This window comes from Falco rusticolus, chromosome 3 (genome assembly GCF_015220075.1).
Source record: "Falco rusticolus isolate bFalRus1 chromosome 3, bFalRus1.pri, whole genome shotgun sequence".
Lineage (NCBI taxonomy): Eukaryota > Metazoa > Chordata > Aves > Falconiformes > Falconidae > Falco > Falco rusticolus.
In genome coordinates this window covers 75,584,039-75,606,809 of record NC_051189.1, presented here as the reverse complement: position 1 = coordinate 75,606,809, position 22,771 = coordinate 75,584,039, and the positions used below count along the sequence as shown (strand labels likewise).

At 36.4% G+C, this 22,771-nt stretch overlaps 1 protein-coding gene across 3 annotated transcripts in view; it reads right to left on the bottom strand.

The window, feature by feature from the left end:
* Window positions 1-525: 525 nt before the first annotated feature.
* Window positions 526-22,771, bottom strand: part of PTPN3 (protein tyrosine phosphatase non-receptor type 3) — a 106,348-nt gene continuing 84,102 nt past the window's right edge. For all 3 annotated transcript variants that reach the window (XM_037380329.1, XM_037380330.1, XM_037380331.1), the window contains 3 exons: window positions 12,738-12,883; window positions 11,924-12,059; window positions 526-7,898 (listed from right to left, as the gene is read on the bottom strand). In XM_037380329.1, coding sequence (XP_037236226.1) covers window positions 7,821-7,898; window positions 11,924-12,059; window positions 12,738-12,883 — 360 coding nt within the window. In that variant the 3' untranslated portion in view covers window positions 526-7,820. The remainder of the gene's footprint in view (window positions 7,899-11,923; window positions 12,060-12,737; window positions 12,884-22,771) is intronic.

Here is a 22,771-nt window from a genome sequence, read left to right as displayed (position 1 = left end):
CAGGACATGGGAAATCCCAAAAGGAAGGGTACTCTGCACGTATTATACATAGTAACAAAAAAGAAAATCTGCACTCAGTTGTTTATGTGGCCTTGTGTGACATGAATAGGAAGGTTTATAGGTCTAATTAATTAAGACAACCCTATTTTATAAAAAATTGTTGCAAGTGAAATATTCCCCGGAATTTGTGGCTTTGTTGCTTCACTTCTCCAGCAAGCTGTTTATGAAAGATTACACACTGTATCTATATGGAGCACACACTTTCCATATATGTTTGCTTGCTTAGATAAAAAAAAAAAAAAAAAAAAAAAAATCAAATGGCTGCAGCCTGAATTTAAGGGATTAAAAAGGTCTGCAAATTTTTAATGCTACTCATTTTTTTTCTTGAAAAAAAGCCACAGTAAAACCATATAGTCAAAAGCGCTTTATTTCACAATTAGCCAGATAACCAATAAGCATAAAATGGTGGCTATAATATTGTTTTTCAAAACAGTTCCAAACCCCAAGAAAATGATACTGAAAACATTAACCAATATATTTTATTCCTATAAAAATAAAAAAGAAAAATGATACATTCATTTCAAGATGTGTCTAAGTTTTTAAACAATAAATTAAGCTTTGTAGTATCAACATGAATTTACATTTCAAATGATTTAAAAGAAAAGTACAGCTTAGGATACAAAATAAACTCTTTCCTTACCTTCCAAACACATCAAATACATTATTTCTTTAATGCACTGGCACCTAAAATCTCTGAAGAAGAAACTATAGAATGCTACAGAAACAACCATGAAAAAAAAAATCCAACAAAAACACATACAGCCAGAGTCACTGAAAGGATATTATCTTCCAAGGTTTTTCTATATCTCTAACAAAAACACTAACAGAAAATATAAATGTAGTGACTAGAATAGTGTAATCTTTTGCAAAACCTGGAAAAAAACCCCAAAACTAAACCTTGTCTTTCCCAGCTGTTATACAATTTATTCCAGTACTATTAAGCAACATTTCCCTATCAGTTGTAACAAAGGTCAATTTTCACCAATACATCATTTGTTACTATGAATGCCTGGCAGATTTTCAAAGCCTTGATAAGACTGTCCCCATTATTTATCTTGTATCTCTCTATTAAGGTTACACAATGAAGTGTGAAAACCTAAATAAATTATGTTTAGGACTCGCTGCACAGGTCACTGGAATATAGGCATTGATACTTGTCATTTATTTTGAAAATTAGGATTTGAAATACAGTTACCTTTGAGCACATATACGAATTCTCCACCTAATTTCTACAGACAGTAATTTAAAATCTAGGGAAGCAATAGTTATACCAAGTTTTCATTCATGTATGCAAAGCTCTGTTTCAGAAGGGCACTAATCAAGGATAACAACTGCTGCCATGCTAACCTGTTGCTTAAATGAACAAAACGAAGCCCACAGAAATTAACAAATTAACACTGCTGGTCTGAGCTTTTTCTTCTGGAATTAATGCAGGGCTTCAATGCTCTTGCAAACTCATATAGATACACCTGATCTAACTTTAAACTGCACTGCTCAGGTTAAAGAATACAAGCACAACCCCACTAAGGTCAGTATCGACTGCTGATTTACTGAGCGGGCTTTCAGTCTCTTCCCTAAGGAAGGAACACCCTTCTCCTTCCAGTCTGCAGCAAGGACTTACGAAGCAGGATTGCAACCAACCCTTCATAAAAAGGTTGAGAAATTAACTGGGCAATCAGGTCAGCGTTGACTTTTCTGTGCTTTAGTGGCCATACTGCTTATTAGTTGAGAGCTAGTTTGGTTTATGACTACGTAAGAAGCACCTACAGCTTGCTTTTTTTACAGAGAAACTATTTTTCCTCATAAAAGGTATATGTGTTTTGTATAGATTTTGGTAAACAGTCCTTCCTTACTTGAAGATTCAGATTTTAACGTTTGTTTGGTTTTTTTTAAAGCGTCAGTTGTAGCTTAATACAAGAAGACTTCCTGACGCTTGGGAGAGCAAGGTCCGAAGACTTCCTATTTACAAAACTGTTATTCTGGAAAAGGCTGACAAATACGGTGCTACACTGGTTTCAGTCAGTAACTGATGTTAGGTAACGGATTTATAGATCTAGAAAAACATGTGTTCCCTCTTAGTATGTGTGGCAGTCTCACTAGTTAGCTAGTCAAATTCAGGTTCCATTTACGTCTCAGAAAGGGACACCAAATGAAAACAGACAAAATTTTTAGAGGGAAAAAATTCCAGTTTTGTTTAATATAAAAGCACAAAGCAGTAAACGAGGAAAAAGTCCAACTTACAATCCCACCAACAGTGGGGGATTTCTTTACTAAAATTATTTACTAAAGATACTGCTCCAAGAGAACTGATGCATTTTGAAACATACAAAAAGTGTTCTGCAAAGGGAAAAAAAATCATGCATTTCCAACCCCTACCTTATCTGTTAAAAACATTTTCATCCACGCAAATTATTACTTTTTGAAAATAAAAGCCAGGTCTTATCTGCCCTGAACAAAGCATTTCCTACATACTTTTTCAAAATATCTTTATGACATTTACCACTGTTAGCAGCACTGTTTAAATTCCTCAGAAAGAAGCTCAGTTCAGGCTGGTCTGACCACCACATTGCACCTTCAGGTGTAAGTAGCATCCTGTCTTAAGCAACAGCGACATCACCTCGCCTGTCTATGACAAAGCCAGATTTACAGCTGTGGGAAACCTCAACGTGTTTTTATAAGGTAAAACAATGACAAGTCAAGAAAGGACATCATGAAAGGCAAGAAAACAGAAGCTACGCAACTAACAGTAAACTGAAGTGTTTCACTAGTGTCTATTAAAATTAATGCTTTAATATATTAAATAAGAATTTCATCTAAGATTCAAAACCTGCAGCTAAGCTCAAAATAACACATAATCTAAGACTCTTATCCAAGCAGTCTGCAACAAAATTAGGAGAGTCACTAAAGGCACATCCTACTTCCCATTCCCTAAGCTACCTCTTGAGATGAATTTGTCTTTTGGGGGTGAAGGGTGGTGCGGGGAGAAGACAGACAACAGTTACTGGTTTCTTAACTACAGCCAAGACTAAACAAGCACTGTCAACTGTTCAATCTTTTTCCATGATATTCTTCGCCTTCAACAACTGCTCAACATATCAGTGACCAAATCAGACCGCTGCTATCACAGGGTTAGTCTGAGCTGGAAAATGGTTAGATTACCAATATCATGTGCTACTCCTTCCTTTTCATTCAGAGAAACTTCCTTTCTCTTTTTGTAAGACCACAAATTTCAGTGATTGTGGGTACCGCTGTTTGAAGCTGAACAAATAGAACATTAAACATGTCAAAGTACACTAAAACTAAATCATACACTGCATTAGATTGCCTATTCAAACTGTTCACATAATACTATCATTGAAACAGTCATCTGAGATGGCTTAACACTATCAGTGTCAGAACTTAAATGCAAGAGAATCCATTCAACCCAAATATTATGTTTTATGTAATTAATTAATCATTCACTTGGCTATCAACTGCCTCTGAACAAAGTATTTCATGACACAGTTTTATCTTCTATATAGTTTCAATTAATAAATGTTTTTAACCAAGTAGACTAATTGCAGGTTACCAATTGAAATACAAACATCTCCTAGCGCATGTTCCTTCTGGAAAGGCTTTATGTGAAGGAGTGAAATAAACTTGTACTTAAATGCTACATTTCAAGATATGAGAATAAATCCATTCTCACTGAAATAACTACGTTTAAATTTTGATTTATTGAGCATGAACCATGCATGTCTATTTTCAACGTTTTCAGTCACTGGACCATTTATGCATTTAGTCTGACATTTAAGAACACTATCTACAGGGAAGAACTTATGTTGTAAAACAGTATCATATGCTTGTAATAAATAAAATGCATAGTTTGATAGGTATTTCAGATCTACAGTTCTTTTGAAAGATATACATATTTATATATTTATTTAACCAAGTATTGCATAGTGGAAAAAAGGAGGAGGAAAAAAAAGAGAACCAACTGTTACAAAACCCGAGTGTATTTTAAGAACTATTGCTGAATTCTTAGGTACATTTTGATTGCATATAATTTAGTACCAATCGAAAGAAAAACCCTGGATTACAAAATTATTTTTTTTTCCAAAACACCACCTGTATTCAAGGTTTGGTTGTATTTTAATGATTCGTATTTCATACATCCTGTTACACAAAAGGCATTCATGGTTTATGGCACCATTTTTCTTATTTTCAATACATGGTAAGATCTGTCCCTCCCACCTCTGTTCTCAGAAGTGTTCCCCTGTGATATTTCTGAAGAGACTGAATAGGCATTATAGTTACTTCTGTATCAAATATAAAGCTACTTAGTTAAAATCTGGTTAATTCTGAAGAATAAATGTTAGTGTATTTCACAGTGATGAAAATCTCAAAGGCTTATTACTCCCTCTTCATCCATCGCCCATGCTAGACATTTTAGATACTTATTGTCATGATCACACAAAAAGGCAAAATCGAGGTTAAAACTATTTATGAAGGTTACACAGAAACTTGACTTCACAGCATTTTCTGCTATTTGTCAATTGATTGACAGTTACTAATTCTGTGTTAGGAGTTTGGAGTTTTAACTCCTACCACCCCCAACCCCACCCCCACTCCCAAATTCAGTCAACTCTGTGTCTTTTTAATTTCCTAACTTTGTGGAAACAAAAGCCAGCATTAAGACTATGTGTTCATAACTATGCTTTCATTGCAAGATCAGGTCTAAGGCATATATAATTCAGTGCAAAGTCATCACACACTACAGAGAGAAGACAAAACCCCTTCATTCTCCCCTATGGACCCTACAGGTACATGTGCAAAACCCAGCAAGACTGAAATAAAGATGGACACAATGTACAAGATACTTGCGTAGTTAATATTTGCTCTATGGTTTTAAAAAAATAATCAAATATTACAGAGATTACTATTTTTATAGTTTTGAGTAGTCTCTCAGCAGCCAACAATTTCAAACGAATTATTAAAACCCAAGTAAGAATTCGTGAATGGTATTACTGAAGCCATTTAAGTTTTCCAGAACAAGAGCAGCATTTGTTGTCACAATACAACCATCATCATTTACACACAGACAGACTAATTTAAGTCAAGGCTATACCATGTATCTTGAGACTGGAGTTATATAAGGAATAAATTTACAGTGTTTGGGTAAATACATATTCAACATGAAGAAACATAAATAGCAACAGGAATACAGCAATAACTTTGAACACAAATAAATTGTAAGTTTAATCAAATACTTCCACGAAAAAAAACCAGATGTCACAAAGAAATACTCTAAATATTTTCCTACTATTTATTTTCTTGGGGTTTTCCTCCTTGCCTTTTTCACTTCCTGACAAACTAGTAATTGCAAGTCATGCCAACTACAAGGGATGACTTTGAGACCAGGGCACAACAAAACTTTAGGGGGGAAAAAAAGAAAGGAAAAAAAGAAAAAAAAATGTTTTAACAGAAAGGTACACACACATAACAAAAGGGAGGCTTTTGTTAACTACCCAGCAGGCACAGATTCTTTAGTGCCCACAACTCCTCACATGGGAAAGAGCCACTAGGTTTTCTCACTGCTCAGTACTCTCTCAAATAGCAGCAGGAAGCCTGCACTTGCACAAAATTTTTCCACGTGCATTTTTCCAAAAAGCTTCCTGAGCAGCATGTGCATGTGCAGTATCATTTTACATTTAGAGCCACAGACAGATTGAACGACCTGATGCAGTTTAGCAAGTTAAGAGTGAACCAGAGTTATGGTCTCTTGTCTTCCAATCTGTGCCCAGATAATCAAGCAAGAGGATAATGATCCAAAGTATTACAAAAACTTCAGTGCAAGTGAAATCTGGAATGCAGTACATAAGAATGAGCACAAACTTATTCACCCTTCAACCTAACAAAGCCAAGAAGCTTTCCATGTTGCCAATTATGCTGCATGTTCCAACTAAAACTCTTTTTATCAATAAATAGTAACCAGGTATCTTCTTTACCTATATCTAATAATGTAATCTTGAAGAAAGGACCAAGCCTATAGAAGACAAGTCAGCAATTTAGCATACCCTACATTCACTTTTCAGCTGTCTCCTAGGGAAAAAAAAACATAACCTTCTGGTAACATGAGAGATGCATATTGTACAGCTGTGGCAGTTTCTATAATGAAACGCCAGATATAAATCATAATATCCATAATACAAACTGTAACTCTAAAATATATCTGAATATGTGTGTGTATATATATCTCTAAAAAGAAAATTATCTAATTTTCTCTTTTATACACATATAAACATCTAGCTAATATGCCCCATAATTTTTTTTTCCTTATTTAGGTCTAATCTTCTAAATAACAGAATTTTAAACATTCTCTTAGAATATTTTTCTGAAACACTATTCAAAAATGAATGTCAGGGTAATCAAAAAAACACACACAAAATAAATTAACATCGTACAAATGTGGTTATATTGTCCAGAAAGTCCAATTCTCCCATTTGAAATGAAATGGAGACCAGTGTACCTTAGGGTGAATTATTCATCAATGTACAAATTCATTCTCTCTTTCCATGTAAATCTTCATATGAATTTAGCTGCATTTCCAGAAAGCAAGAAACACAGTAAACCCGCAGAACTCTTGCAAAAGGAATTGCATCTCACTGGATAAGAGCAGTTTTTGCTGAAGGGCAGCAAGTCAACATTTTACCACCATCTGAACACTAGCAACATCTGTGCCCTTGTAAGCTTCACACCTTGAATTAGCAGCAACATATTTGATGGGTTCAGTAGTAATTTTTCTTCCAGTATTGGATTAGACTACTTTGCATATACAGTAAGTCAAAAAGCCTAGTAGTTGCGTGCAACATTTATCCACATTTACATCTGAGAACTCATAAATACACATGGAAACAAAGGTGACAGAATTAAAACTCATTTTAAGTTAAAAACTTTTTCAGTCCACATACGGAAACAGCAGTGAAAAACAAGTATAAAGGAGATAGACAGCAGAAACAGAAGAAAAGGAGTACAATAACTAAAACCGTTAAGAAGTAGGTCACTGTTAAAAGGGCAAGTTGCAAAGAAAGTAGATCAACAGAAGATGTAGACTGTACCATCTGCATAAATGCTTAAATGCAGCATTATTTTGCATGTCACATACAGTCGATGTGATTTCTAAGAAGCGTATTACAACAGCTGGCATAGCTGCTAATAGATTTATGGTAACTGAATACTTGATTTCTCCAGCTTTTAATGTACAGTAGCTATGCATTAGCCTTTAAAGCTCTTCATCGGTCTTTTAGAAGTCAAGGTTTCATTTCCACGAATATTTAGTGTCCCAATAAGAAAGTTACAAATATTCACCTTCAATAAACTTCCATACCAAGATACCAAATACCTTCTTAAGCTGAATCATTTCAATACTATGAGTCTTCTTTTTGCTATTTCAAAGGACACAAGGATGTTTGTAACTTCCAGACTGAAGGGTGTTTTAAGGCAGTAAAAGATGTATTAAGGTTTCCATGATTGTTTATGGCTGTCTATGTGAATAAAGCATATTACACACAATTGCTCTCATATTTATCTACATGATTTCATCATACTGTACATGATTTAGCAATCTTCTTGGGAAATTTAAAGTGCCACAGTTCAAATGTGCTCATCTGCCTTTTCATGGGCTTCTAGTCCATTCTAGTTGCTTTCAGAAACAAGCCCTTGTTTTATTTAAAGAGCAGTCTTTTTAGGGGGGGGGAAAGAATTCATCCTTCACTGCTGTGCTAACTGGATTCCAGTGGTCGAACCAATCCTTCTTTGTAAACACGAAGAATAGCTTCACAAACAAATTTGTACTGACTCTGTGTAAGAAAGAAAAAACGAACAACATTTATGGATGATTATTTAAACTCCTGATTATACGGTAGTATTCAACAGGACTAACAGTCTCACTACTTTCTATTCAATGACACGAAAGGAGATGCAGAGGTGGAAGGAGAAAATCCAGCTCTGCTGGCTATGTTCACAGTAAACAAAGGTAACATTTACTCTTCTTTGAAGGACAAGCATTAAAAAATCTCACACCAAGGAAAACACATCCCCAAATTTAAAAGAACACATGCTTAAATTCCAGGGAATAGGATTTATTTTAAAAGCTATGCAAATTTACATGATTCTTCTGACTAAGTTTAAATAACAGACTAAGACTAGTTATGTTCTTTATACACGCTATCTGTTTTTTTGTAGTTATCTCATTATTACAAGTTACATTATTATCTGATTATAACATAAATGACTAGTCTGTTATTTATGTTCTTTATACACGCTATCTGTTTTTTTGTAGTTATCTCATTATTACAAGTATTCTAACCTTGCCAATCCTACAGTTACACATTATTGGGCACACTTACGTGACCCAAGATACATTTGAAGTTACCATATAGGATATATAGGTCCAACTGCCTTGATAAAACCTTTTTTTTTTTTCTCCAAACCACCTACACTATAACAGAAGATGGAGTCACTTTATTTCCAATTTCTGATGAAACCACACATCTCCTTTTGTAACAAAGTGGGATCAAAACCATTGGAATGAGTATTTTTGAAGAGTAGCAGCCACATGAATTCTTCTGTCACCCAACGCTTTGAGCTCATTTGGTGCTTATGAAGTCTTCACAAATTAGATTAGTATTTCTTGCCTGAGTTACACTATTGCAAAGACTATTTCTTCCATGATCTTGTGATGTACCTATTTATTAAAAGCAATTAGCTTGTGAGGTTCTTTCTGAAAAGTGATACAAGGAGACATTAGCAATAGGGCTAATGCAGAACTAAAAATCCACATAGCCTGAATAAATTTTTATGACTAACACAGTCCTGAGAATGCTAGATGATGGAAATTTAAAAGAACTCAGAAAGATCAAAGCATACCTCTCCTCCCGAAGTATTTTCCACCATTGTGAAAACCCCAAAATGAACACCTTTATCCCAAGCTCCATGTCCTATATTCACAGGAGCGCAGATTCACATTTTCTAGATCCCTTTTTACATCTTTGAAATGTTCCCTCAGCTGCCCTTGCATGTCAGCTCCCATCAACTCTTCAGGAGCATCTGGAAACATTCCTCCAATATCCCCCAAAGGACAGGGCTAAAAGATAAGGCTAGTACTGTAAAGGACCTTATGTTACACTTAAATACTAGCAGTTAGAAATGTTATTCTTGTCCATAACCTGCAATACTTAAGGAAAACTGGGGGATGGAAATTATTTTTCTGCATCTTGATTTTCCTGCTTTTTTTTTTTTTAAAAAACTTTTCAGTCAATTACTCCCACCTTCAGTATCATTCTGTTCTTTTGTCTTTATTTCTTAATTACCTTGACTTTCTCTTCATTGTTATTGTCATTTGCAGATTTCTACTGCCTGAACAACCCAAGTGTGATATTTAGCTCCCTGTTCAATGCCTTGTTAACTTGTGTGATCATGTTACTGAACAAATAAGAATAAGCACTTCAGCGCTGCTTCCTGACTCAGAGACTCTGACTACTTGTTTTCTCTGCTCTTATCTGTTGCATATATTCTTACTGCTCACTCAGCTGATGGCTAGTTCCATTATGTATGTCCTAAAGCATTGCTTTCTGTATTGATTAGTACCTCTAATTTCTCTTTAGTAGAACCTAATGGTTAGTTGTTTGTTTTTTGTTTTTTGTTTTTAATGAAAGGCCACAGAGTTACACAAATTTTATTGTAGCTTTATTATTTTTGTTGAAGCTTTTGTTTTGCTGTTCCTGATGACCAAATTACAGGTCTTTGAGAAACTACAGCTTTCACATGATTAACAGCAGCCACAAAACTGACCAGTTAATAGCTCTCACGAGTCCGTTCTTTCTTACTGAGTATATCCTGTCTGATATTAACTCGCAAGATGCATCTGGCTATATGTATCATCTTACAATTGCAGCACACACACAATTCCCACAGGGCAGTGGAGCATGCTTCAGGCAAGGCTATTACAACTGAACAATCCCTAATGGCTTCTCCCAGAAGCCCTAAGCTGAATATCAAATATGAGCAGTGGGGCTAGCTGGAATGCAGGCATGGGAATGCAATAGAGAACTCAGGATAGATCAAAATGTTAACATGCAGCTCTTTGGTATTCTGTTTTCTCACAGTGGAGTGCTTGCTTTTGTGTCCCATTTACAGCACAGTATGCCAATTCTGCTCATTGGCTTTTCACAACAGTATCTGCATACTTCAGAAATAACAAGTGAATTTGGTTTCACAGTATTGCTGCTACAGATCATCCCTCTCCTGATTCTGCTGACAGTGAACTGTGGAATACAGCAAGCAAGGTAAAGAATCCTATTTTAGATACTCAGTTTTCCACACGTGGGATCTGATCGTTAAGTGTATTTATTGCTATTCCCCATATTCTTCAGTTACACCAAACTGTGGAGTGCAAGGACAATTACAACCAATTACTGTTTTAACAGGAGGGACTTGGCCTTCTGGCAAGCTGAAGTTTACTTAAGATTCTCACGTATGACTCAAAAAGACTGCCACCTCTAGAAAGTTTAAGCCTGAATTGTCTCAGTTCATTTTAGAAACTGAGGAGCGTAGATGCGTACAACTCTGGAAGTCAACATTCAACTGCCTTAAACTTGAGGCTAGTGTTTCTCATCCCATGACATCCTTCATCATAAGCTCAGCTTCCATTTCTGCAAGGAACGGGCAGGGGACTGTTCAGATAACTCCCTTCTCAACCCTGCAGCCCCAACGCACTTCCAGACAGCACGCTTACACTGCAATAAAGAAGAGTGCCAGCAGCCTGTATGAACAATCTCTGCTCACAGAGCACTCTAATACTACACACAAGCAACCATAACTCCTGGCGCTTTCATATGCTTTGATAACACAGGACTTCTCCCCCAGTCTAGTCAGTTATAATGCTAGCTCCTGCAGTCATTAGCCTGTTAATGGATAGTATTTGTCTTTGCAAGTTACTTTCTTCCTTCTCTTGATCAAGTGAAAACCAAGGCATTTTCTTCTGAAACAAGACACAGAAATGCCCAATTTAACTGCTGACTTTGTGGGTCTCTTTACTTCCATTTGCCTCAGGGCATTTTGCTCTCTGAGATAACCCACAGTTAGTATTCTGTCATCCAGCCTCTAATCAAGAAAGTAGAGCCTCCCATCCTTCATCCTTGGTCTCTAATGTCAGTATGTTAATTTCCAAAGCTGATGCAACATTGACCTCATGATCTCAAATTATCTTTGACCCACTTTCATCTTAAAATCACTGATTTTAATATTTCAGTTATTGATACTACCCAACTTTTCCTGAATTTCATTCTTGCCCTTCATTTTTCCAAAGTGGAGCTGTGGCACAATTTAAAAACATACAGATTTTGTTCCTTTTGAATTTCTTTTCCTGAAGTGGCCTCTTGACGAGCCACTTCCTCTCTTCAAATCATTCCGCAGAACCTCTAATTTTACCTTCAGTTTAATAACTTTCCTATATGGCTCTGTACTAGAATGAAAAGCAAAAAGTTATTCTAGTTTCTTGCAGAGAATTTAGACAAAGGACCATGAACAGATGATTTGTGTGTAAGTCTGACTTCGTGCATTCTAACCACCTGCAGTATATGGAAATCAATTATCTTTCAATGGCAATGTAAGAAGTATTTACAAAAAAGTTAAATACAAACCTCAGAAGCAAAGCATCCTTTGGCACCATGCTATGTTACGCTAAATGTAGGAAGCATGAAATATACTGGCAGCTGAAGACTCATACAACTAGGTAATTAAAAAATTATATATATATAATTTTATATATATACATATATATATGTATATATACAGAAAATGAGGCTTCCTCTCCATCACTTACTGATGTTTGCACCATCATAGCTCGCTGGTCTCGCATTTTTCGTACAATATCCAGCGGATAGACAGGTTGGTTTCTTTCAATTAAGCACATGGCTGTTTCCATAGTGACCAATACACCAGTGCGACCGATTCCAGCGCTGGGAAGTGTAACAGAAAAACAGTCTATAAAATTAGGTTTTTGCAATGCACCAGATTCATATCCTAGTCTTAATACTAGGATGCTAAATAGCCTCAGAAATTATAGGAAGACTAATAAAATTAGGACAGAGCATGAAGCTTAGCTTTAAAGTAACTTCAGTAATATTTCCTTCCAATTATTGAAAATAATTTTTTAATAAATAAAACTAAAACATCATTTAAAGTAAATGGATTTTTAACAATTACACATGCTTACAAATCTCAATATATTGGTTTGGTATTTTTGACTAAAAAAGGTATGAACTAATTGACTGCTTTTTGATAGGCACTTGAACAGCAGAAAAAATCCACTTCGCAGTACCATTCATAATGACGTTACAACAGTGGTAGAAAATAAAAATGGGGAACAAATTCCATTACAAATTATCAGCTTTGTGATAATTATGTGACTAAGCTATTTCACCAAAAGGTTGCAGGAAAAAGTGAGAGAAAAGAAACTCATCCTTTAGATACAACAACTCCAATGCTTCTGTCTTCAACAACTACTGCTGGTCTTGCACAGTTAAACATTTTCATCTAGTTCAAGAAATCTCCTGTCTTGCAGACAAACTTTTCAAAGCAAACACTTATTCTAAGGCTGAAGCAAATCTAGGATCAGAATTCTAGAATACAAGTACCTGCAGTGTACAAGAACCGGCTCATTTTCTACTCTCTTGGGCCTCATACAGGTCACAAACTCCAAGAAGTCCATTGAGTCATCAGGAACACCATGATCAGGCCAAGCAACATACTGGAGATGGGTGACAGTGTGTTGTTGTTCTGTCTAAAATACAGTAAGGTTTTCAAAAAGTGTTCAGCGTTATGACTCCTGCATTGATATTTACTATATACAAGTCACACTTTTCCCTGTAAATGTATTCTGTGGATATTAAGATACGTATGATGCAAAAAATGTTTGCCATTTTAAAATTCAGAGGTAAGTATGAACACAAAATTTTTAGAAAGCATGCAAAAGGTGTAACATTTTCTAAGTAAATAAGATATCATGTTTAACTTCTGTGATCTAAACAGATTTTAATCTTCTGAATTTATTTACTGTTGACCTCTAATACCTTGAAATCAATGATTCCCTTGAGGTAAAATGCTTAAGACTTCCGTATAATAGTACTATAGTTAAGAACATGCTAGAAGAAACAGCTGAAAACAGCAGAACTATTGAGAACAGTAACACAATAACAGGATCTTGGGCCTACACAATCTACTCCAAATAGTCTGTGTTTACTTACAGATTCAGTTACAATATAAAATTGCCTGCAACATTTGTGACATCTCATTTCTTTTAGAAAACAATATATACTGTTCATACATACATGTTCATTGTACATATATGAATGATTTTCTGTATGACCGATAGAAGGATACTTTTCACTAACCACACTGCTTCCATACAGAAAAGATTCTGTTGTATGAAGAGTTCTTTTTCCATTTGATTATACCTAAAAACCCTGGTTTTACAGAAGTTCTTTCAGTTTAGCTTTTTGACGACTTTGATTGTGAAATCACTCAACCATCTTTGCATTCAGATTGAGCTCAACTGTTATGTTACAGATGCAACCAATGGTTAGGGTGGAAAGGAAAAAAACTAAGACGCTCCTGGGCTCTACTGTACCATACAATGAGGATCTCACTCTTTACAAACAGACAAGTCTTCATTTTCTTTATTTCTTCGACACATTTAGCAACAGTTAAACTGTTTCCTGCATTTTATCATTGTCCATTACTAGAATTAACGTTTGACACCCTACTGAAAGAAAACTCTCCTTTATCACTGTTATAGTCTATAAAAGCTGGCCTCTCTCTAGTGGTCCATGCAAGAATGTTTTCATGGTGCTAGCGAATTTAGGAGGGTTTTTTTCCCTCTTCTCTGAAGTGCACAACTACTGAAATATAAGACCTGTTATAAATGCCTTCAACTGCTTGCTTTCCTCTTCCACTTGAGGATGTGGTTCCACTTCCAGGACCAGGTTAGTGAGCTACAGAACACAGCATAACTACTGCCTACGTACCAAGTAGAGCCCTAGGACATGCATTTATTTCAATCAAAGTAATTTCAGAAATTTACAATTACCTGCAGGGACATGAAGGAAAACAACATAGCTCATACTTATCTTCCTAAAGGCGGCGCCTGAGCAATCACAATTAAAAGGTCTAGCATAAGGCCCAAGTGGACAATGCAACCTAACATCAATGACCAAGCTTGCTGCAATACAAATTACATTGGGATGTATCATAAAAAAGACCCCACAATGACTGGGATCTCTGCAAGAAAAAGCATTGCCTTTTTCTACTCGGCTTTGCTGCCATTGTGCAGTTGAGCTTGATCAAATGATTACACTTAAAGTTTTTCTGAAATGCCACAGATTGAAAAAATATAAAAACGTGACAAGAAAATGTCATTAAGAAGTCCTCTTTTGCAAATCTGCACATGCTTAATCAGAACCTCTTCAAAAGGGAAATGAGATAATGCAGCAATTACATGTAAGAGTTTGAGCTGATTCTCTTAAATCAGAGATGTTTTGAATTACAGCATTCAGATGAAACAAAGACTTGATTCATTCTAAAATTATCCAAGAGTGAGTATCCAGTCACCTTCCATGTGCATCAAGAACTTCAAGCCATGCATCATGGATAAGTGCTAGTGGCATACCCGAGAACCACCCACAATGATCTTTAGCATCAAAAGCTATTTTACAGGGTCAGAAAAACAGAAAGGGTTAACTTAGTTTTCACTTATCAGTAATTCAGGATCATATATAGTGAGTTGTATTTATTTTAAATAGTTCATAGACATTAAGTATAACAAGTATGTTATATAACTTATTCTGAGTAAGAATACACTGTAAGAGCACGCACTTAGTCCTTCGTCCTCTCTTGGTGTGATCATCTTAATTTTCTGTTTTGTGCCCTGTTCATCCCTAGAGACCAGCACAGTTGTTTGTTAATTATTCCAGGTACGTCTCAAGCTTCAGTACAGTTTTCTAGTTATTTGTGTTAAGATGTAAACAGTTTTGATTCTTTTGGTTGAGCTCTTCTGAGATGGGTTAAATTGTTAAAACTTGACCATTACATCACTTGCTTTTTAAAATACACCAGAATTTTAAAATACTTCATTTCTTTATTAGTGCGTTAACCTATTGTAAACTGTAGTTATATTCATAGGTCACAACTAGTTTTTCCAATTCTAATATTTTTAAGTCTCATGCAGAAGATATCAAATCAGTACTCAGATGAAGTCCCACTGTTTTTAGTGGGTTTTTTTGGCTTTGCTTATTTTTTTTTTAAATATAAAATCTTCAAGTCTTTACACTCATAATGACAGTCAGCTTTCAAATTCAGAAAATGTCAGCCAAATATCACCACACATGAAAATAACACAGTAAAAGACCATCTAACATTAAAAAAGTGCTAGAATTATAGTTACTGGTCCCATAGTTAGCCCCACTGTACATGTCCTATTAACAATACTTATTTTTAAACACACCGTTTCTTCCAGACCTTGCTTTGTACAAATGTGGTAATGGATGATAAAAGGTAGCTTCTCATTATACTCAAGTTGCTGTTCATACCATTATTCTCTGCAAGTCAGCTTAAATCCTTTCTACAGATTTTTTTCTTTTGCACTAAGGTTTTCAGTGACAGTCATTACTGTAGCATCCTAATGACTGAAAAAAATGGAGAATTTACCTTTATAAAATCTGGCTTTATTAGCCCTGTTTCATAAGCCTAAAGTTACAGAAAGTGAGACAGCAAGAATTGCTCCTGGCCCGGTTGCTGTTTTTGCCTAATCTGATACTACAGACCTTGCTGTTCCAACAGTATTAAATATTTTTTGCACTCAGCGTGGACTGATTCCAATTGAATTTATGTATTTGGTATTTCCACAAATCAGCTTAAAAATGGTGCATTCAAAAAAATGGTTTCAAACAATTTACGAACTCCAGTGACACTTTTGGATTACATAATTTGCCCAGTTGATCATCAACCATTTGGCCAACATTTAGCTGCTTCACAGCACTGACCCACATTTACATGGCAAGCAGCTACAAAGGTCTACGACATCGTATCTGTCCCAAGGAATTTGTTACTATCCTTCCAATAACCGTTATTGTTGCTGCAGCAAAGGTATCAGCCAAAAAAAAAATAATTAAAAAAAAGATGGACTTACTCCTCCTGTGAAATTTCAAGACATTTTACTGCAAAAGCAACTTCATTGTGCTTAAGCTAACATCCTAGACTTTGCTCGGAAACACTGGATAAAGACACTTGATCTTTTCTAATTAGCCTGACATTGGGATTGCAACTCCTCACAAAGCAACTCCTGACAAAGTAAAGGGCTGTCAGAGGTAATGCTTCAAATTGCTGCTGTAACACTTGCAAAAAAATCTCATTAAGGGTTTCAGCCACAAAAAATAGCCATTCTTCATCCTTCTGTAGTTTGCAGCCTTGCTTATTATAATTAAATCACAAGGCAAGTTTCCTTGTTTCATTCTCCTAAAATGACTCTCCCCGACTAATAAAAGAATTGAGCTCCTCAGAAAAAAACACCCCACACAGCTTGGAATAATAATAGTCATATAGAAAGAAGGAAATTTAGGCTCGAAATGTCAATCTTAACTTTGACTTTTCTTAAAATCCAAGCAATTGATTTTGTATTTCACCTTTTCATTTAATTTCCTTTTTGGTCTAGGTTATAATATAATCTTCAATTTAAAAAAAAAAAAAAAAGAAAAGAAATCTCCTCATGTAGAACTACTTTAACCTTGACATGGTCATTATCTTCTAAGCAGGAAAAGGTATGCTCTTTGCTAGTGAGGTACACAAATATACCTTGAAAGCAGAGACTCGGTGGATCAGGGGTAAAGACTAGTTTCTAAAGAGCAGATGCTTTGGCAGTGGCATTTGCCATTTCTTTGGACCACTGTTCCCACCTCATTATGCTTCTGTACACCCCTGCCACAACACTTCGTCCTGGCTTCAGCTGGAATAAAGTTAATTTTCTTCTCAGTAGCTGGTACAATGTTGTATTTCGGATTTAATATGAGAATAATGTTAATAACACACTGATGTTTTCAGTTGTTGCTAAGTAATGTTTATACAAGGTCAAGGACTTCACAGTTTCTTAGGGCCTGCCAGCAAGAAGCCTGGAGGGCCACAAGCCATCAGGAAGGGACACTGTGAGGACAGCTGACCTGAACTATCCAAAGGGGTGTTCCATACTACAGAATGCTCAGTATATAAACTGGGGGGAATTAGCCAGTGCTTGCTAGTTGCTGCTCAGGAACCGGCTGGGCATTGGTCAGGGGGTGGTGAGAAATTGTGTTGTGCATCACTTGGTGTTTTCTTCCTCCTTTTGGGTTTTATTCCTCTCTTTCTCCCTTTCATTACAATGACTATTATTATTATTATATTTTATTTCAATTATTAAATTGTTCTTATCTCAACCCACAAGTTCCACCTTTTTCCTGATTCTTCTTGCCGTCTCACTGAGGCGAAGGGGGCTGAGCAAGTAGCTGTGTGGTACTTAGTTGCTGGCTGAGGGTAAACCATGACACACTTTTAATCTACTTTTGTTCTTCAGCTCTTTACTATTCATAACCAACTAGTTTTCTTCTACCACAAGTATTTGACAGAACAGAACACATTCAAAGTGCAGGTACTTTTCAGAGAAGCCTTTAAAATACCTCTGCAGTACAAGTTTGTTCAAAACATTTATGACTTAAGTCAAATTTATATAGATATCTTTGGAAAGAGAAAGTAACGAGGTCTTGTTTATTATGCTGAAGCAAAAGTTTCAGTGAACCAATCTAAAAATCTTTAGCATGAACAAACTCAACATTCCCCACTCCTCCAAACTGTTGTGTGACATGCATCTGGCAAGGAAGACAAATGGTGTGGAAAGCCTCAGCCCAAACAATTAGGATGTGTAAAAAATGACAAGAGATTCTGTTTTTAGCTGGTTATAGCAGAAAGTGCCGATAGTATACTCATTTACATTGCTGCCTTTGTTTCCCTTCAGCAAACAGCAATATCCTTCCTCAGCAAAATTAATTTATGCTTAAGCTTCAGTTTGTGGAATGGCTGCATCAATTTTTTTTTTTCTTCAAACCATCCCCTCCATCACTGTGATGTCCATGCAAAGTGATAGTTTTTAAATTAAAAATAAGCTAACCTCCTGAAACCCCTCTATTTGCATTGTCCTTGTCTGCACAATCAGCCTAAACAGTCCAAATTATAACACAAGTTATTGTCTTAATTACCTTGACCTGGGTTGTTTATAAGGTGTAAGCACTCTCTCAAGGTGCTCACTCCTTATTCATTATAGCAGTGGTATAATTAAGTGGTCTTTAATGGACGAAATTCAATCAAGTTTTAAACTTTTTTTTTTTTTAATGATTTAGTTTAGTTAATAAAACTAATCAGGTAGGACAATGACAGGGTACTGTGGAAACAACTAACAAGGTGTTAGTTAACAACTAATATAAGATATAACAACTAATATAAGATGTGGCAGAATGAAGAACTGTAATTTTGCATGTTGCTCTGTTGTGTTTTTTTCAAAGTTATGCGAGTAAGATGCTTCAGCAAGTATCATCTCCACAGCCTTGCTAAGTTCCATGGCTGGGTTCTAGTCACACTTAACTGAAATAAAGAAAAATGTTTTTTTAAACAAGGGGAAGGTGCAAAAACATTTTTTTCAAAATGTAAATGGATGAAATTGGTGAGATTTAATGGGCAATGTTACGTTACAAGACAATTATCTTAAAGGAACTGAATGAAAGTTTGCTTCATGCTTCCCATGCTATTTTTGCAGTGACTAAAAAGAAATTATCTTGTTTTACAAAACAGTGCACTGTGTGTTTAATTTTGCACTCCTGCTACACAATTTCTTTCCTTTGGTCTGTTTGTTGCGGTCCCCAAAGTGTTTTGAAACTGTAAAAATAAAATAAAATAAATAAAACCCGCCAAAACCAAACAACTGACCTAACACCCCCCCCCCCCCAAACCTAGTGCTTTATTTGCTTTTCTTTAATTTTGATAGAGGATAACATTCAACCTTGGTTTTAAATAGAAAAGGCACAAAATTAAGCCTTATTTTGTTTCATGAGGCTTAGAAAGATTACATATATTTCACACATTTGCAGATATTTACAAGAAGGGCAGGAAGGAGGATCTGGGGAGGTACAGGCCTGTCAGCCTGGCCTCAGTGCCAGAAAAGGCCATGGAGAAGATCCTCCCGAGCTCTATCACAACAGCACATGGAGGACAACCAGGGGATCAGGCCCAGCCAGCATGGGGTTATGAAAGGCAGGTCCTGCTTGACGAACCTGATCTCCTTCTATGACAAGGTGACCTGGCTAGTGGATGAGGGAAAGGCTGTGGGTGTTGCCTACCTGGACCTTAGTAAAGCCTTTAACACCATTTCATATACCATTCTCCTGAAGAAACTGGCTGCTCATGATTTGGATGGATATACTCTATGCTGGGTTAAAAACTGGCTGGAAAGCCAAGCCCAAAGTGTGGTGGTGAATGGAGCTACATCCAGCTGGTGGCCAGTCACAAGTGCTGTTCCCCAGGTTTCAGTATTGAGGCCAGTCCTGATTAATGTCTTTATCGACAATCTGGATGAGGGGATTGAGTGAACCTTTGGTAAGTTTGCAGATGACACCAAGCTGAGCAGGAGAGTTGATCTGCTGGAGGGCAGGAAGGCTCTGCAGAGGGATCTGGACAGGCTGGACTGATGGGCCAAGGCCAATTGTATGAGGTTCCACCAGGAGAAGTGCTGGGTCTTGCACCTGGGGCACAACCACCCCACGCAGCGCTACAGGCCTGGGGAAGAGCGGCTGCAAAGCTGCCTGGTGGGAAAGGACCTGGGGGTGCTGGCTGATGGCTGGCTGAACATGGGCCAGCAGTGTGCCCAGGGGGCCAAGGCAGCCAACAGCACCCTGGCTTGTATCAGAAACAGTGTGGCCAGCAGGACCAGGGAAGTGATTGCTCCCTGTACTCAGCACTGGTGAGGCTGCATGTTAAATCCTGTGTTCAGTTTTGGGCCCCTCACTTCAGGAGGGATGTAGAGGTGCTGGAGCGTGTCCAGAGGGTGGCAATGGAGCTGGTGAAGGGTCTGGAGCACAAGCCTTACAAGGAGCAGCTGAAGGAACTGGGGTTGTTTAATGTAGAGAAGATGAGGCTCGGGGGGGACCTAATCACTCTCTACAACTACCTGAAAGGAGGCTGTAGACAAGGTGGGGAAAGGTCTCTTCTCCCAGATAACAAGTAGCAGAAGAAGAGGAAATGGCCTCAAGTTGTGCCAGGGAAAGTTTAGATTGGATATTATGAAAAAATTTCTTCACTGGGAGGTGGGTCAAGCATGGGAACAGGCTGCCCAGGGAGGTGGTGGAGACACCATCCCTGGAAATGTTTAAAAAAAACACATAGATGCAATGGTTTAATGGTGGACTTGGCAGTCCTTGGTTAACAGTTGGACTTTACCTTAAAGGTCTTTTCCAACCTAAATGATTCTATGATTTGCTGATCTTCAATTATAGGTAAAGAAACACCAAATTAAACTGCGTTAGCAAAATCCTAAGTAGTTTCTTGTTCCTCAGGTCTTCTGAATGTGAACAAAAGGCCAAGGGCATCATTTCATATCTTTTGAGGTATTTTCCCTAAAGGCAGATTTGAAATCTGTGCAATTTAATTCACAGGAAACTCTTTCACAAAATATGCCTTTCCAACCGAAATCAAGTCTCTTGTGAGTTTGGAAGCTTTATCTATCTTACTATTAAAAGCTATTTGTCTTCAAAAAGACCAGTCCAATGATGTTCACATTAGTTCAGGGAATAATAAAGCCCTGGTTTGAATTCAGATGGCTTTTTAATGTTTTCTTCAAAGCATACAACAGCAGTATCTGTGAGAGGTAGTATATATAAAACTTTGCAAAGTCTGCTCAAACACAAGATGCCTCCACAAGAATACTTTTGGTTAGCTTTAAGAAAACAGATCAAATGACATGTAGAACTAGGAGATACTTCAGTGTTTCAGAGAGTTCTCTCACTATGCTTTAACAAACTACAGGGGTGTTTATTTCCATCTGAAATGCACACAGAGCTATCAGTTAGTGGGGTCGTATTTTTACCGTATTGACAATGTTGAGTGGTTTTGAGTGTAGCCACTTTAAGTGTACAAATAAACTTGCTTTTAGTGGAAAAAAACCCGAAAAAACTCAAAGTAAAATACCCCTTCAAAACAACCTTGCCCTCACCGCAAACAAATATCCAGCCTAGGACTAGCTTTAGCATGCTTTTATCTAACTAGATGAAATCTATGCAAGCATATGCCTTTGAATTAGAAATTCTATTCTCAACCGAGCTACCATGAGACAACTTACACAGTTGAGGAACCTTGTAACTTTCGCATCTTTTAACATGTCTACAAAGTCTATTCTCACACAATCTTTATCTGAAAATAAAAATTAACTTGTACTTAAAAAAAAAAATAAAATTGACTGCCCCATTCTCATCAGGATTTTGACATATCACATGCTAGCAAATAGATACCTGAAGTGAAAACACATAATGAATACAATCACTGCTGAATTTACTCAAAATTATATACCAGTCTGATAAATACTAACTGAGAAAAAGAACAAGTATTTGAAAATAGTAAACTAATTTTTACATGAAGCATTAGCTAACCAAAGTTAATTGTCAATCAACTAATTTGAGTGAAGGGAACTAAAAGTTTGTCTACACATGCTCGGCAGTAATGCTTTAATGAGGTTAAATGAGGTTCTTATGTGCTGACATCCAAGTTTATCATTTTCAGATTAATTGGCTGAAAAACATAACCAAAAATCATGCTACTCCCTGACTGGATGGTTTCTCACAGCTAGAAACTGAAACACTGTAAGTCATCTTAACTGAAAGAACTTTCAGTACTGGCATCTCACATGTTTTAACTACAAAGGAAATTTTAATCACGTGAAAAAAAATTTGGATGCACTGTCAAATGATAGTTACAAATTTGTAAGACTAAAGGATTGGTCATGTTGCTGTAAATACATAAATGAAATGTTATATTTTAAAACAGATATTTCCTTTTTCTTACTACTAGCAATTCTAGCAACAGTAAAATCTACTTAACTAAAAGAACTTTAAAACTTGGAACTGTAAATTAGCATTTGATCAGTACACTGAATTTCTTACACATGTATCTTAGAACAAACCCTTCATATTTTTAGAAAGTTCTTGTGGCGATAGAATTTTGGAAAAGAGATGAAAAGAGAAATGTAGAAATAGTACAACTTATAAACAAAAGCCAAACTTCATCCCGTTTATTCAGGTTGTGGGAAGCCTAGATGTGATCTGAACAAGATTCCACAATGCAAGCTGGTATGCAAGAAGTATTCCAGGTATTTAACTTTCTCTTTGCTTTATAACCCTTCTATTAGCATAAAATATAAACAGCTATGGAATATAAGTACCTTACGTAAATTGAAAACTCTTCAATTGAGATTTTAGAAAAGAAAAAAAGTCCTTATCTGACTAAAGACAATGAAAAGGAACTGATGAGATTCTGCATCTTCTCTCAAAACAATATTACACTTCTTCGTTAGCTATTCTAGCTGTATGTGCTGTTAACCAAGTGACCCATA